This window comes from Neophocaena asiaeorientalis, unplaced genomic scaffold (genome assembly GCF_003031525.2).
Source record: "Neophocaena asiaeorientalis asiaeorientalis breed wild unplaced genomic scaffold, Neophocaena_asiaeorientalis_V1.1 scaffold684, whole genome shotgun sequence".
NCBI classification, from domain to species: Eukaryota; Metazoa; Chordata; class Mammalia; order Artiodactyla; family Phocoenidae; genus Neophocaena; species Neophocaena asiaeorientalis.
Window position 1 is genome coordinate 1,356,975 of NW_020174048.1, and position 14,844 is coordinate 1,371,818.

A 14,844-nucleotide genomic window follows, 5' to 3' on the forward strand; every position below is an offset into this window, starting at 1 on the left:
CTTACCGGGAAACACATCCGAAACTCCTGAGATGTCACACCCTGTTGTTAGTATGAAACAGGGTCCAGCTTTTCGTTAGAAAACAATCAACTAGGGGCTTCCCTGGTGGCGCAGTGGTTGAGAGTCCGCCTGCCGATGCGGGGGACGCGGGTTCGTGCCCCGGTCCGGGAGGATCCCACATGCCGCGGAGCGGCTGGGCCCGTGAGCCATGGCCGCTGCGCCTGCGCGTCCGGAGCCTGTGCTCCGCAACGGGAGAGGCCACAGCAGTGAGAGGCCTGTGTACTGCAAAAAAAAAAACCAAAAAAACCTCAAAACAAAAAAAAACCCAGTCAACTAGGGACTTCCCTGTTGTTCCAGTGGGTAAGACTTCGCACTCCCAATGCAGGGGGCACGGGTTCCATCCCTGGTCCGGGAGCTAGATCCCGCATGCATGCCGCAGCTAAGAAGTCGGCATGCCGCAGCTAAGAAGTCGGCATGCCACAACCAAGAGTTCACGTGCTGCGACTAAGAGTTCACGTGTCGCAACTAAGAGTTAGAATGCTGCAACTAAGAAGTTGGTACACCACAACTAAGATCCAGCATAGCCATAGTAAATAAATATTAAAAACAAACAGACGTGTCCAGCTCTCAGCCCTACTATAAACACTTAAAAGTATTTACAAATACTTGTTGATTTAACAGCAGTGTGGGATATACGTTGTGTTGTAAAAAGATCTGTATTGGGACTTCCCTGGTGGCACAGTCGTTAAGGATCTGCCTGCCAATGCAGGGGACACGGGTTCAAGCCCTGGTCCGGGAAGATCCTACATGCCGCAGAGCAACTAAGCCCGTGCACCACGACTACTGAGCCTGCGCTCTAGAGCCTGTGAGCCACGACTACTGAGCCCTCGTGCCACAACTACTAAAGTCCGCACGCCTAGAGTCCGTGCTCTGCAACAAGAGAAACCACCGCATGGCCACAGCAACAAAGAGCAGCCCCCGCTCTTCGCAACTAGAGAAAGCCTGCGTGCAGCAACGCAGCCAAAAATAAATAAATAAATTTATTTATTTTTAAAAAAAGATCTTCATCTTTTAGATTCAAATAATTTCTCTGAAGCAGGAAGCATTTAGTAAATTTCAAATGTAATGTTACCATCAAATGTTTTATTTTTGTTGAAATCTAAATAATGGACTTCTATTCCTTTTCAGCTTTCTCTTATTTTAAAATAGGTGTGACATACAGACAAGACTAGAGACTAATCTAACGAACACTGCAGACCCACAGTTTAGCCGTTAAGTCTTAACTTCGTCATATTTGCTTCAGATCTTTGTAAAAATGGGTCACTCGTTACAAATGCGAGTGTGCCCCCTCATACGCTCCTCCCCAGTCCTGGTCCCTCCCACCTCACGCTCGCCCTCGTAGCGTTTGAATTTCGAGGACTTATTAGAGATTCTCTAGAAACCACTGCCAAGGATGTACGGTCCTGGACGACCTGCTCGCCCACTCAGCTCAGGTGTGACCAGTGCATGCGTGGTTTTTCCAGAGCTGGGCCAGTGGGAGGAGAGTCGGCCTTCAGCAGGAAGGACCTCAGTGAGGCTGTGGCATCTTTGAAAACATCTATTTTTAACCATTTTTAGAAAAACTCACTGGTGTCTGCACCCCCGGGGGGCCGACGGCCTCCAGAGCTCCACAGCCGCCCGCCTTGCGCCCCCTTTCCGTTGTGCGAGCTTTTGCATTTTTCACGTCCTCTGAAGCAGCTGCTGGTCAGCCTGGACCACTGGTGCTGGTACCGGTTGCTTTGCAGGTGCTCTGGTGACAGAGCTGCGCACACTGAGTGTCCCCGGCAGGCCTGAGAGGTGCCATGTGCAGTTCTGTGGACCGAGCAGCCTTATAGCTGAAATGCGGCCAGCTGAAATGTGTCACTTTGAATTCTGTTACTTTGTTATTCATGTACGGCTGCTGAATGGCTCATTTTTCAAAAGCCAAATTAAAAATCTCTTTGATTTTATAGTTCTTTTTTTGTTATAGTTGAACAACCACTAAGGTCTGCCTACTGAAAGTAAGAAAAAGTGATTTTGAAGTTTTTAAAAACCACATATTGTATCCAGAGCAAAGAAAATGAAGTCTCTTTCCCAGGCGGAAAAGCTATGAATTAGAGATTTTATGAAGTAAAAACAAATGTCAGGTTCCGTTTGCATCAGCTGAATTGTCATGCATTCGGAATTGGGCTCCATTCGGTGTGTGCGTGGCCCAGGGCTGGAAGGAGTAAATACGGGATGTGGTTTGGAGACCGTGTCATTGGGTTGAGTTAACTCCCTGCTCTGCCCTGTGTCTTGCAGTTTGGTGTTTGGAAGCCGGCTGGACATCCACTCGGGTGGCGTAGATTTAGCGTTTCCTCACCACGAGAACGAAATCGCACAGTGCGAGGTCTTTCACCAGTGCCAGCAGTGGGGGAATTACTTCCTACATTCTGGTGAGCGAGGACTTCAGATTACTTTGTTCCATTTCCATTCTCTCGACTCTGTTCGTGAAATAGCTACATTTGGAAACAGCTGCATCAGCTAATAGGTCAAGAAGCAGAGTTGTCCCTTAAGTGGCCTTTGACTTGTTGTCGGTTGGACGTGACCTTCCTTGGATTGGAATACCGAACGTGCCTTTTGGAACTGAAGTGTGAGCTGACGAGAGTTCGGCCCTTCAGCGGGAGGCCTTGTGAGAGCAGAGTGCTCCGAGCCCATCCGGGGAGGGAATCACAGGTCCCAGGGATGGAGGTGTTCCCGTGCCCGGTCGCAGGCTCGGGGACAGGGGATCCCGTGTTACCCGTCGGAACGCGAGGGCTGGTCCCCACAGGCTCTTCGTCGGTGGCGCTCGTGAGGAGTTGGGGTTCGCCGCAAGCACTGGTGCCCCTCGGTGACCGGGTCTGCCATCAGACGGGACCCGCGGCAGTGCCAGGGCTCACGGGGCTCTGTGTCCGCACACGGCAGGTCCTGCTGCTTCGGATGAGGCGTGGGGAAGGGTTTTGCTGTTAAGACCCACGATCTGTTAGGACGTTGGAATCTTCTTTGTCCCACTTTCACCCGGTCCCGGAGGAACAGCTGTGTCTCCTGACACCCTGGAGAATCGATGCCTTTTCCTGAAGTAAATGGATAGAAGTAGAGTTCAGCAGTCAGATGTTTCGTTTTCCAGATGTTGTCAGTTTTTTTAAAACTTCACTTGTACTTGGTGTATACGGCAGGCTGCATAGGTTGACATATTCAAGGTTACGTAGCTTTTTGGAAGCCACATTGTAACCAGTTCTTGGAAAAGTTGGCTTGAAAAAAGGTGGTGCTTCGAGCTGTGTCAGAAAAAGTGGAAGAATTTTCTGTTGGGAAATCACAGCTCCCTTGGAAGTGAGCCTGGTACAGATGTGGTCCAGGAGGAGGGCCAGGCTCAGATGGAGGAGTCCTGAGGGGGTTCGGGTCCCCCCGTCTTTCACACACGGGCGTGAAACGATGCTGAGGCTGGGATATGTCTGGAAACGAGCTACAGACACGCTCACAGTGTTGCTCGGAGACCCGCACGCTTTGTGGAGGCAAAGATGTGTCCTCTCCTCGGGCGCTGAGTCAGGTCCCCTGTGTTGGTGAGTCACAGGAGAGGGAGGGGCCATCCCCGCAGAGTGATGCCCTGGCCGGGAGTGGACGTGGGCCCCCCTTGCTGGCGGGTTGAGCGCGGGGCCGATCGGGGGGCCTGTGTGGGCATCCACTCAGGGCTGTGTGACAGGTCAGGGCTCCCGGACTCCAGGCGCCTTTGGAGACGAGCCCTCCTTCACCCTGCCTCTGGGGGTACAGAATGAGTGACTTTGTTTTTGTTTCAGGGCATTTGCACGTGAAGGGCAAAGAAGAGAAGATGTCCAAATCACTGAAGAACTACATCACAATTAAGGTAACGCACTTGTCGTGTTTCTTGTGTGCCCGCCAGTCTGCCGACGTGTCACGGAGGCTGATATGCATCAGGAGACCCCCATCTCCGGTTCCCTGTGTCCCCGGGGCCCTGATGGGCTTCTGCTTCTGGCTTAAACGGCTTTCTCTTGTCTAAAAGTGCGAGGTGGTGTTTCCTGTCCTGTCGCCTCCTGTGTCGACTCCTGTGTTGAGGGCATCGGCCTCTCCCCCCTCACTGTTCCAGGACTCCGATTTTATTGATTTGGGCCCTTTCTCTCTCTCTCTCTTTTTTTTTTTTTGATGAGTCTACCTAAAGGTTTATTGATTTTATCTTTTCAAAGAACTAGTTCTTAGTTTCATTGATCTTCCGTATTTTTTTTTCAGTATTTATTTCTGCTCTTACCTTTATGACTTCTTTCCTTCTATTAACTTTGGGTTTTGTTTGTTCTTCTTCTAGTGCCTTAAGGTGTGAAATTAGGTTGTTTATTTGAGATTTTTCTTAAGTTTTTCTGAGGTTTTTCTTATATTACTAAATCCCTTTTAGGACTGCTTTTGCTGCATCCCACGTATATGAGGTTATTTTAGTGGATGATCTCAGTTTGAACACATGCTAACAGGCTTGCATTTTTACCCACCTCCCATGTTTAATGTTTTTTACATCATGTTTTACATGTTTTGTGTATCACTTAACTTATTGTGGGTATAGATGATTTATAGTATTTTTGTCTTTTAACGTTCCTACTAGCTTTATAAGTGGTTACTCTATCTTTACTGAATGTTTGCCTTTACCAATGAGATTTTTCCTTTCAGAATTTTCATATTTCTAGTCGTGGACTTTTCTTTTCCTCTTAGAGAAGTCCCTTTAACATGTCGTGTAATGCTGGTTTAAGGGTTCTGTTGCTTGTCTGTAAAATTCTTTCTCTCTTCTCCAGATCTGAATGATAGCTTGCTGGGTAGAGTATTCTTGGTTGTAGGCTTTTTCATCTCTTCGAGTATATCACGTTGCTCCTTTCTGGCGTGCAGAAAAGTCAGCTGACAGTCTTACGAGAGTTCCCCTGTGAGAAACGAGTTGCTTTTCCCTTGCTGCTTTTAAGATTTTCTCTTTGTTTTTAATTTTCCCATTTTAATTACAGTGTGTGTTGCTGTGGATCTCTTTGGGTTCATCTCGTTTGGGCCTCTCTGTGCTTCCTGGGCTTGGATGTCTGTTTCCCTTTCGCAGGCTAGGCAAATTTCCAGCTTAGCTGGAAATATAAGCTCTCTGCCGCTTTCTCTCTCTCCCTCCTGGGGCCGCTACAATGCGAACATTAGTGCGCTCGGTGTTGTCCCAGGTGTCTCTTAAACTACTGAGTCTTTTGCATTAGCTTTCTTCCATATGGACTTAACTCGAATAATCATCTGTTGTAAGGGCGCACCTTAATTAGTTTAAACCATCCCCTATTGATGGCCATTTAAATTATATTTTTCATGGCCGTATTAAACTACATCTGCTTGGGTACATGCATTTAAAATTTTCATAGGTATTACAAAGTCTGCATTACTTTCCTGACCACTTAGTGAGTGGCCCTTGGGGGGCGCTACTACAGGACTGAATTACTTCCCTGCTGTTGGACTTTACAGAGACCAAAGTCTTCCCCAGCCTCACATTCCAGCCCCTGGCAACTACTGGTCTGCTCTCCATCTATCTTCCTTCCTTCCTTCCTTCCTTCCCTCCTTCCTTCCTTCCCTCCCTCCCTTCCTCCCTTTCCTCCCTTCCCTCCCTTCCTCCCTCCCTTCCCTCTCTTTCTCCTTCTTTCCCACACTGCATGGCTTGCAGGATCTTAGTTCCCTGACCAGGGATCAAACCCAGGGCCCCGGCAGTGAGCGCAGAGTCCTAGCCCCTGGACCGCCAGGGAGTTCCCTGCGGTTTCTGTGAGTTTTTCTTTCAGGTTCCACACGTGGGTGAGATCGTGCAGTGTTTGTCTTCCTCGGCTGTCTGTCACTGAGCCCAGTGTCCTCCAGGTTCATCCATGTTGTCACAAGCGGCAGGATTTCCTTCTTTTTTTTTTTTTTTTTTTTTTTTGATTTCCTTCTTTTGATGATTAATAGTCCGTAGTGTGTATATGCACGTGTATGTGTGTGTGAGCGTGTGTCACATCTCCTTTGTCCACTCATCTATCTGTGGACACTTAGGTTGTTTCCGTATCTTGACTGTTGTCAGTAATGCTGCATTGAACATAGGGGTACAGATACATCTACGAGATAGTGATTTTGTTTCCTTCAGATGTGTACCTAGAGGTGGAATTGCTGGACTGTACGGTAAATCTATTTTTGATTTTTTTTTTTTTTTTTTTGCGGTACGCGGGCTTCTCACTGTTGTGGCCTCTCTCGTTGCGGAGCACAGGCTCCGGACGCGCAGGCTCAGCGGCCATGGCTCACGGGCCCAGCCGCTCCGCAGCACGTGGGATCCTCCCAGACCGGGGCACGAACCCGCGTCCCCTGCATCGGCAGGTGGACTCTCAACCACCGCGCCACCAGGGAAGCCCTATTTTTGATTTTTTGAGGAACCTCCATACTGTTTTCCACGGTGGTTGTACCAATGTACGTTCCCACCAACCGCGCACAAGGGTTCCCTTTCCTCAATATTCTCATCCACACATTTCTTGATGGCAGCCATTCTGACAGGTGCGGCGTCTCACTGTGGTTTTGATTTGCATTTCCCTGATGATTAGTGATGTTGAGCATCTTTTCAGGCACCTACCTGTTGGCCATTTGTGGGTCTTCTTTGGAAAAACGTTTATTCAAGTCTTTTGCCCATTTTTGAATCTTTTTTTTTTTTTCTGTTGAGTTGTGTGAGTTCTTTATATATTTTGGTTATTTATCCCTAACCAGATAGATGGTCTGCAAATGCTCTCTCCCATCCTGCTGGCTGTCTTTTCATTTTGTTGACTGCTTCCTTTGCTGTGCAGAAGCTTTTTAGTTTGATGTAGTCCTACTTTCTTTCTGTGTCATTATCAGGAAACGGTCCACAGACACAGAATGCCGTAGAAAGGTCAGATTCCAGATTTCTGTTGAACTCTCTGACTCCATAGGGGCACCCCACAGTGGTGAAAATAAATACCCTTTAGTGTTGCTGGCGTTTGGAGAACTATTAACTTAGATTTCTGAACACACACTGAGGTTTATCTGAATGAGTCCACATTCTGAGTGGCAGGAAACTACCCCCCTTTCTTGGGGGGTGGGGCGTGCCCAAGTGGTGTGCAGGATCTTAGTTCCCCGACCAGGGATTGAACCCGTGCCCCCGGCGGTGGAAGTGCGGAGTCTTAACCACTGGACCACCAGGGAAGTCCAGGAAAAACCCTTTAAAATAAAACCACCTAAAATCCTTTTGGGATGAAATAGAGAACATGGCTACCCCGAAAACATAAAGTGCTAAAATGAAAAAGAGATCTCTTTCGGAAAAACCGAAGACCTAGACAGACATAAAATATCCATAATGTTAGTTTTTAAATTCTGTGACTAAACGCACGATTATGAGCAGAAAGTCAGGAGTGCAGGAGAGGCACCGACTCGCAGAGAGAAGCGCGTGGGGCTGGGGGCGGCGTGTCGTGTGTCTGTCAGCGGTCAGGGCCCCGGGGCTGCGGGGAGGGCTTGCTGACGGTGGCCACGCCGCGGAGATGCACAGCTTTGCTCCTGCCCACACAGCTCCACAGCCGTACATACCAAGCGTCTGGAAGCGATTTATAAAAAGCTAAACACACAACAACTTACAAAAACAAATCCTCACCTAAGGCAAGCGTGTCCACTGGGAACAGGCCTCCTGCTACACTGTCAGAGACAGGAGAGGACTTGTAACAAGTTATGAAGCAGTTGAGTCCATGCTTTGGTGGGGAAGGAAACCTAAAGAAATAATTCACAAAGGAGAGGGAAAAGTCAGAGGGTGGCTAAAGGCCCTCTGAGTACCCGGCGTTCACTCTCTGTCCCCGGTGTAACCCCACGCCAGCTGAGCTGCGTGTTTACTGGGGTCCCGCCGAGCACAGCCGGTTATCACGAGACCCTGGCAGGTCAGGGAAGCGCTGTCAGAGTGGCTGGAGTGACGGCCGACGGGACACAGGAGGACTCGCAGAGAAGGCACAGGATGCGAGGCCCTGGCCTTGGGTGTTCGGCGTTTGGTTCACTAAGCCTTGTCTTTTTGTCACCATTATAGACACACTGCAGTTACGACACATCTGCATCTTAGCATTCTGTAAGTGAAGCTCCGTATGCGACAGCGCTAGTTCGTTACCTGCCTGCGCTGTCCGTGGTGTAGTAACACCACAGTGCAGGGGCTCGGTCTCCGTGCTGCTGCTTTTGCAGATTTAAAGGGGAAGTGACAGGTGAGGACGCGAGGGCGCGTGACCGCGCAAATGCGAGAATTAACACGCACACCGTGCGCTGTCCACCGGACGGGGTCTCTAGTTGGCTAGTTTAGGGAGTTAGGGGGACGAAGAAATACTCCTTTTTCACACCCTGGAAAGGAGCACCAGGGGACGGACACAGACGTTGAAATACCCGGTGTCTTACTGATGAAAGTCGGGTTGGACAGGGCTCTTCACCTTTCTCCCTGTCGATCCTGTTGTTGGCCTGGCGAAATCTGTGGCCGCTTCCTTAGAACGTAACATTTTTGAACACACAGAATGAAATCTGTAGGAGTCTGACAGCTGTTGATTATATCGAGATACAGGAATCCGTGCCCTCCCTCACTTGAGTGAACGCTCTAACAGAATCCAGCCGTGGGTCTGAGCCCTGCAGCTCACGTCAGATGAGTGACAGCACAGGCTGTGTGGAGGTGATGTGGCCGCAGGCTCGTGGGGCCAACACCCCGCGACTGCTCGGGGGGCGGCCCAGGTGTCTACACTGGGGGTTGGAGGAGCGCTGCGTGTGCCTGGGGGTTAGTGGCTCCTGTCTCCGGCCCCCTGCAGGACTTCCTCAGCACGGCCTCCCCAGACGTCTTCCGCCTCTTCTGCCTGCGGAGCAGCTACAGGTCAGGTGAGCTGGCAGGGAGGCCTGGGTGCTCCTCACGTGTGGCCCCGGGGAGCCTCTGAGGGCCTCTGGGGACCCCGAAATCCGGGTGGGGTGCTCCCCGTCCTATTGGGGTGTTGCCCTCGTGCCCTGAGGTTGGGTTCTGAACAGAAGCCCGAGGATGCTCCAGGGACCCCGGAGCCTGTCCCAAGGCCGCGGCTTTGCAGTGGGACTCCGGTGCCCAGCGCTCCGCGGGGCCCGGAGAGCCTGAGCCCGCGGCACCTAACCCCTGGCGTCATGAGCCGTCCTGGTACAGGGCCTGAGCCAGGAGCCATCAGCATGGCACCGCCCCTCCCCTGGGCCAGAGGGCGTGTCCCCTTCCAGCCCTGAAGGAGAGTCTGGGGACCCCGGCACTCCCCGCTGGCCGGACCCCTGTCCAGAGACCTGGGGCCGCCCGGGTGCGGCGAGTGTCCCTAATCTGTCCCCGCACACTCGTGGGCACGGTGATGGCCAGGTTTCCCTGCCCCTCTGGGAACACAGGGCCAGAGTCCTCGTGGCACCGGTCGGCTGGCCTCCCCAGAGGCGCTTCAGGTGCCCGGCAGGGCCCCTGCTTTCCAGAGCCATCTGTCTGTCTGTACATCTGTCTGTCAGCAGGAATGAGCCCTCGGCCACCCACGTGGGGAGGGGTGTCCACGTTTCCTGCCTGGGGTCAGGACAGAGCCTGGCGGTCTGCGGGCGCTCGCGGCTCCCGGGTGACCGGGCTCCCTCCCCGCAGCCATGGACTACAGCGACGGCGCCGTGCTCGAGGCCAGGCGTCTGCTCCGTGCCGTGGCCGCCTTTGTGGAGGACGCTCGGGCCTACATGAGGGGGCAGCTGGCGGGCGGCCCCGTCCAGGAGGACGTGCTGTGGGAGAGGTGGGTGCTGCTCAGGACCACCCAAGGCAGCGCTGTGGACGTGGGGGTGGGGCTGGCGGGAGCCCCGGGCCCGCCAGGGGAGGGGCAGGCACCCTGCCTTCAGGGAGGCCTGGACAGCCCACGGTCGCGTGGGAGCGTCAGGAGCCTCGTGGATGGCATGGTCGGCGGGAAGTGGGGCAGGTGGGCGGACGAGCGAGCTGTTGAAGGAAGGAGGGGGGACCTGGGTCGCGGGACAGGGGTTGACGGGCGCGTCCGGAAGCCCAGCCTGTGCCCCCCACCCCCCCGGGGTCGTGACCACAGGCCGGCCGTGCCTGCAGAGGTGGGAGCACAGCAAGGGGCCCCGGGAAGTGAACTGAGTGGTGGCGCGGGCGGGAGGACGGAGGCTACCCCGGACGTGGAGACGGTGTTTCCAGTTCTGTTGCTCGGTACATGGCTCGACGTGGTCATCTGTGTTTCACTGCGTCCAAAAAAAGGCGAGGAAGGTTTGAGATTGGCTTCAGAGACGGTGAGAAAGTGGGAAGACAGAGCCTCGGGGGATACCAGAGGGAGATGAAGGGGGCAGGGTCATCGGGGGTCCCCGGAGGCTGATGAGGAGTAGAGGGCCCGGGGCTCCTTCGGGGCCGGCCGGGAAGAGGGCATCTGCAGGAGAGAGGCAGGAGCTGCCTGTTGGTCACAGCAGTGGCGCCCAGGACGAAGCCCAAGCCCTGGGGCCGGGCAGCTGGGCCTTGTGGGGCTGGGAGCCGTCAGTCACTCGGCCACCCTCCCGACGGCGGGTGCCAGGGAAGGGCCGGCAGTGCCGCTCACCGGCAGGCGTGCAGGGGAGAGTCTGCGCCTCAGTCAGGAGAGGTCAGGTTATATGCCGGCTGACAGACAGCGCCGGGTTGCAGAAGCCCAGGCAGCAAAGCTCTGTCTCTCCCTGTGATCACTCGGGCCCAGGCTCGGCAGCTCTGCCCAACCCTTCCTGTGCCTGGGGAGCAGGGCACCCGGAGGAGGTGGGGAAAGTCTGGGACGAGGGGCAGCAGGGAATCAATACAGTGGCAGAGCCTCGGAGGGGCCGGTGACTGACCGGCAGGCGTGCAGGACAGCATATGAGTGAGGGGTGGCTCGAAGGGGACCTGACGGTGCCGCTGGGGACGGGTAAGGGGGCAGGCGAGGAGGAGGTGACAGTGACCTCAGTTTCTTTGCCAGGGGCTGAGGGACTCGAGCGTCAGTCACGGCAGCCGGCTCCTGAGGGGGTCTGACAGCAGAGGGAAGGAGCTGGAAGGGCTGCCCCAGGGGCGGGAGCTGAGGGTGGAGCCCCCCAGGGGGCGTCCGTCCTGGGGGCCGGCCAGCGCTGCAGCTCCTGCCACCCAGCCGGGTCCCTGGAGCGGCCCCGTCTGCTCACCTCCCCAAAGGCTGGGCCACACCAAGGGGGCCGTGCAGGCGGCGCTGGCGGACGACTTCAACACGCCGGGGGCGGTGGACGCCGTCATGGACCTGGCTCACCACGGGAACAGACAGCTGAAGGCGGCTGCCGAGGTAACTCCTGGGACATGGCGACAGTTCTGAGGACACAGCAGATGCCACCTCGCCAGCCCCTGGGGCCACCCAGCTCCCAGAGCCTGTGGCCTCCGGGCCACCCCTGCGTGTGGCCCCGTCCTGAGCCAGGGTCAGTAGAACTGGGGGCCGTGGGGAGGCCCGGCACGTGGACACAGGAGCTCAGGGGAGTCCGAGTTTGTTACACAGATGTGAGACGGGGAAGGAAGCCGGGTGGGGACCCCGACTGCCCCCCAGCCCTGCCCATCCCTGGGCCCTGGCGCCAGGCTCCTCTTGGATGCCCAGGACCCTGGGACGCCCCGAAGGCCACCTGCTGCCGCCGCCACCCAGGGGCTCCTTGCCAGCACAGGTGCTCAGAGCACAGGCCCCAGCGGCGGGCGGGAGCACCAGCTTCGCAGGGCTGCGTCCGCGCCCACCGGGGGCTGACCTGCCCGGGGTCGGTGCTCTTGCCTTTCAAGAGCCTTCTCTGGGTGACTTGTTGCAGGCGGCCGGTGGTCCCAGGAGCCCTGCTGTGTTCGGTGCCGTCGTGTCCTACATGGAGCAGTTCTTTGAGACGGTGGGGATTTCTCTGGCTGAGCGACAGGTATGCCCTTCTCTCTTCAGTCCTTGATCGTGGGACTTAATCTACACGCTAACTCTATAACAGCCGCTTCTTCCCTTCAGAAACGCGGATTTTAACGGTAATTAAAGGCCAGACTTAGCACGTGCTTAAGATGTGTTATGTTCCTTAAAAGGGGCAGATGCAGAGCTGGGATTTACTAACCGCAACAGGTTCCCAGCAGGACGAGCGTGCACCTCAGCTGCACAACGAGCGGCGAGCCACGGATTCCGTGCGCACTTGTGTGCGGGAAAGACCCTCAAAGTGTACACGGCAGTCAGGCTGCAGGGGACACGTTTCTCCGGCGGCGTCTGAGCTGCCGGCCGGGCCCCAGCCGTCAGGGATCCCCGGGCCTGGCCCCCCTGGCCGCCCATGTCCCCGTCACACGCTCCTCAGCAGAGGCCCAGTGCAGGCCCGTGGGCTGTTCGGCCACCGGGTCTCCGGTCCCCTGTGTGTGGAACATCCCTTGGCCTTCCGTGGCCTTTTCCTGCCCTGACACCCCGGCCCCTCAGGGACTCAGCACATGTGACGCCATCCTCTGGGCCGTGATCCCCGTCTGTCCCGTGCCCGGGATGTGCACCGTGACCATGCCGCAGAGACCCTTCCCGGCGCCAGTGTGGACTCGGGTCCTCCTCCCGCTCGCAGCTGGGGGGCGGAGTGTGGAGCTGGCTGCGGTGCCACACACGGCCCCATCCTTTTGGCACATTCTTGCTTCCTGCACTGACGTTCCCAGCCCATCCGGTACCTTGTATCGCAGGCAGGAGTCGGCCTTTCTCCAGGAGCCTGGCTGCTCTCGGCGGGGAGGGTCTGGGCACTGGGTGCTCGCTGCGCTTGGCCACAGCTGCTCTGGCCCTAGGCGGGCAGAGCCAGCCCCCAGGATCCTGGGTCCCCTCTCCGTATCGACTGTTACCCCCGACACCTTGACTCCGGTTCCCAAAAGTCCCGGGCCACCTCCCTCCGCTCTGGGCTCCCACCTCCCAACATCACTCCCCCGCTGCCCTCCCCGTGTATACCTGTCTCCCCATGGCCGCCGCCTCTCCCCTCACCCCCAGCAGGCTGTCCTCTGCACAGAAGCGTCCTTGCCTGATGCCCCAGGCCAGGGTCCCTCCTCCTTCAGGGGGCCCGCCTCGTTCTACCTCACCTAACAAACAGCCTTAGGACTGTTGTTCAGGACCGAAAAGGAAAGGGCCGTAGCTGCCACTTTCTAAAAAAGTGTGAACGGGCTGTTAACAGGGGAGCCTGGACTGCACACGGGGGCACGCCACCCCGGATCTCCCTGCGGGCCCTGCCGGGCCACCTGCTGCCGTGAGGCCTGGGCACAGCCCACACTGCCGGGCCGGGGACCTGCCAGCTGAGGCCTGGCGCCGGCTGCCCTGGTCGTGAGCGGGGATGTCTCCTAGGACTGTTTGTTAGGCTGTGAGCTTCTCTGGCCTCAACAGAAAGACTCGCGTATCTTTGCAATGATTTGTTTGATCGAGAGACACTGATTCCCTAGTGGACTGCGGCCTTCCCTGGGCGGTCCAGGGCCTGTTGGCGGCTCACACTAGGCTGAGGGGGCCAGGTCTATGCTGGGTCACCAGAAGCCCACCTCCTCCCCGAGCTGGGGGCTCACGTCTCTGTAACGAGCTGTCTTCTACTGTGGGAGCAGTGGCTGGGGATCACGTGAGGTTGAAGGAGTTGGACCGCCGGCCCCTCCTCCGTGGGGCGGGGGGTGGGGGTGGGGTCGGACGCCTGGCAACTTGTAAGGGCTCCGGGCCCACGCCAGCCCTGGAGCTCCCCCGGCCGGCACCCACGCTGATGGTCCCCGGCCCCAGGAGGAGAGCGCCGCGGGGCTGCACGTGTGCGCGTGCCCACCGTGCGCAGAACGTCCAGGGCCTTGAACGGTGGCTGGAGCAAGTTTGGTTTCCTTGGTCGATGAGGCCCAGGCCTGCCGGCTCTGCCCAATGCCCCTCCGATGCTGCCCGTCTGCAGTGGCAGCTCCCGCTCACCAGCCTGGGCGACCGGGAGACCGGGCCCTTCGGGCGAGGCGAGGGGAGGGAGACGAGCTGCGCCCCCTGCCCCTCCCCGGCCAGGGGCCCGTCCGCTCACCCGACGCCCGGGCAGTGTGTTTCAGGGGCCGGCGGCCCGGCCGCCCTGCACAGCGTGATCGAGGAGCTGGTCCGCTTCCGGCAGAAGGTCCGGCAGTTCGCTCTGGCCGCGAGGGAGGCCCCCGGGGAGGCGCAGCGGCAGCTCCTGGAGAGGCGGCCCCTGCTGGAGGCCTGCGACGCGCTGCGCCGGGACCTGGCTGCCCACGGCGTCAGCATCAAGGTGAGTGCCGCCCCGCCCCCGGCTCTGCCCCTGCCCCCGCGCCCTGACTCTCACCCGGCCCGTCTCCTTCCCCAGGACCGGGGCGGCGTGTCCACGTGGGAGCTGCTGGATCCGAGGACAGAAGACCCCAAACCAGGGAGCTGAGGCCACGGGATGCGGAGGCCACGGCTCCCGGCGCGGTTCTGTGCTGCTCAAATCACGATAAAAGCTTGATGTTAACGGTTTCTGTGTGGCTGCTCAGTTAACCTTAAACCAAACTGTCACCGCCCCACGGGTGCTAGTAGATGTGCTGGAGAATGGGTTTCGACGGCCACAGATGCAGTTCAGTAAAGTCACATCAGCCCACACCGTGGTCTCTGGCTCCTGAGCCCGGGGCCTGACATCGTGGGACGGCCCTGAAACCGCGAGACCAGGACGTCGGCCCTACACAGGGTCCCGGAAGACGTCATGGGAAGGGCAGGCGGGACCCCTTCCCCGGGGTCACCTGGTCTCAAGCAGGAGAAGCGGCCTGTACCCCACATGCTGGGCAGTGCTGGATACGGTTTTACATTTACTTTCCTGGTTACAAAGTAATGTGTTAACCACAGAAAACGCCAACAGAGGAAACCCCTGCAAGTG

General features: G+C 56.7%; 1 protein-coding gene across 5 annotated transcripts in view; it reads left to right on the top strand.

The window, feature by feature from the left end:
- Positions 1-14,450, top strand: part of CARS2 (cysteinyl-tRNA synthetase 2, mitochondrial) — a 35,603-nt gene extending 21,153 nt beyond the window's left edge. For 2 of the 5 annotated variants that reach the window (XM_024754010.1, XM_024754013.1), the window contains 8 exons: positions 2,320-2,453; positions 3,831-3,898; positions 8,832-8,898; positions 9,526-9,785; positions 10,974-11,303; positions 11,806-11,904; positions 14,023-14,226; positions 14,302-14,450. In XM_024754010.1, coding sequence (XP_024609778.1) covers positions 2,320-2,453; positions 3,831-3,898; positions 8,832-8,898; positions 9,526-9,785; positions 10,974-11,303; positions 11,806-11,904; positions 14,023-14,226; positions 14,302-14,370 — 1,231 coding nt within the window. In that variant the 3' untranslated portion in view covers positions 14,371-14,450. Of the gene's footprint in view, positions 1-2,319; positions 2,454-3,830; positions 3,899-8,831; positions 8,899-9,525; positions 9,786-10,973; positions 11,304-11,805; positions 11,905-14,022; positions 14,227-14,301 lie in introns of those variants that run through there. The other 3 variants (XM_024754012.1, XM_024754011.1, XM_024754015.1) reach the window with 3 other exon arrangements.
- The last annotated feature ends 394 nt before the right edge of the window (positions 14,451-14,844 follow it).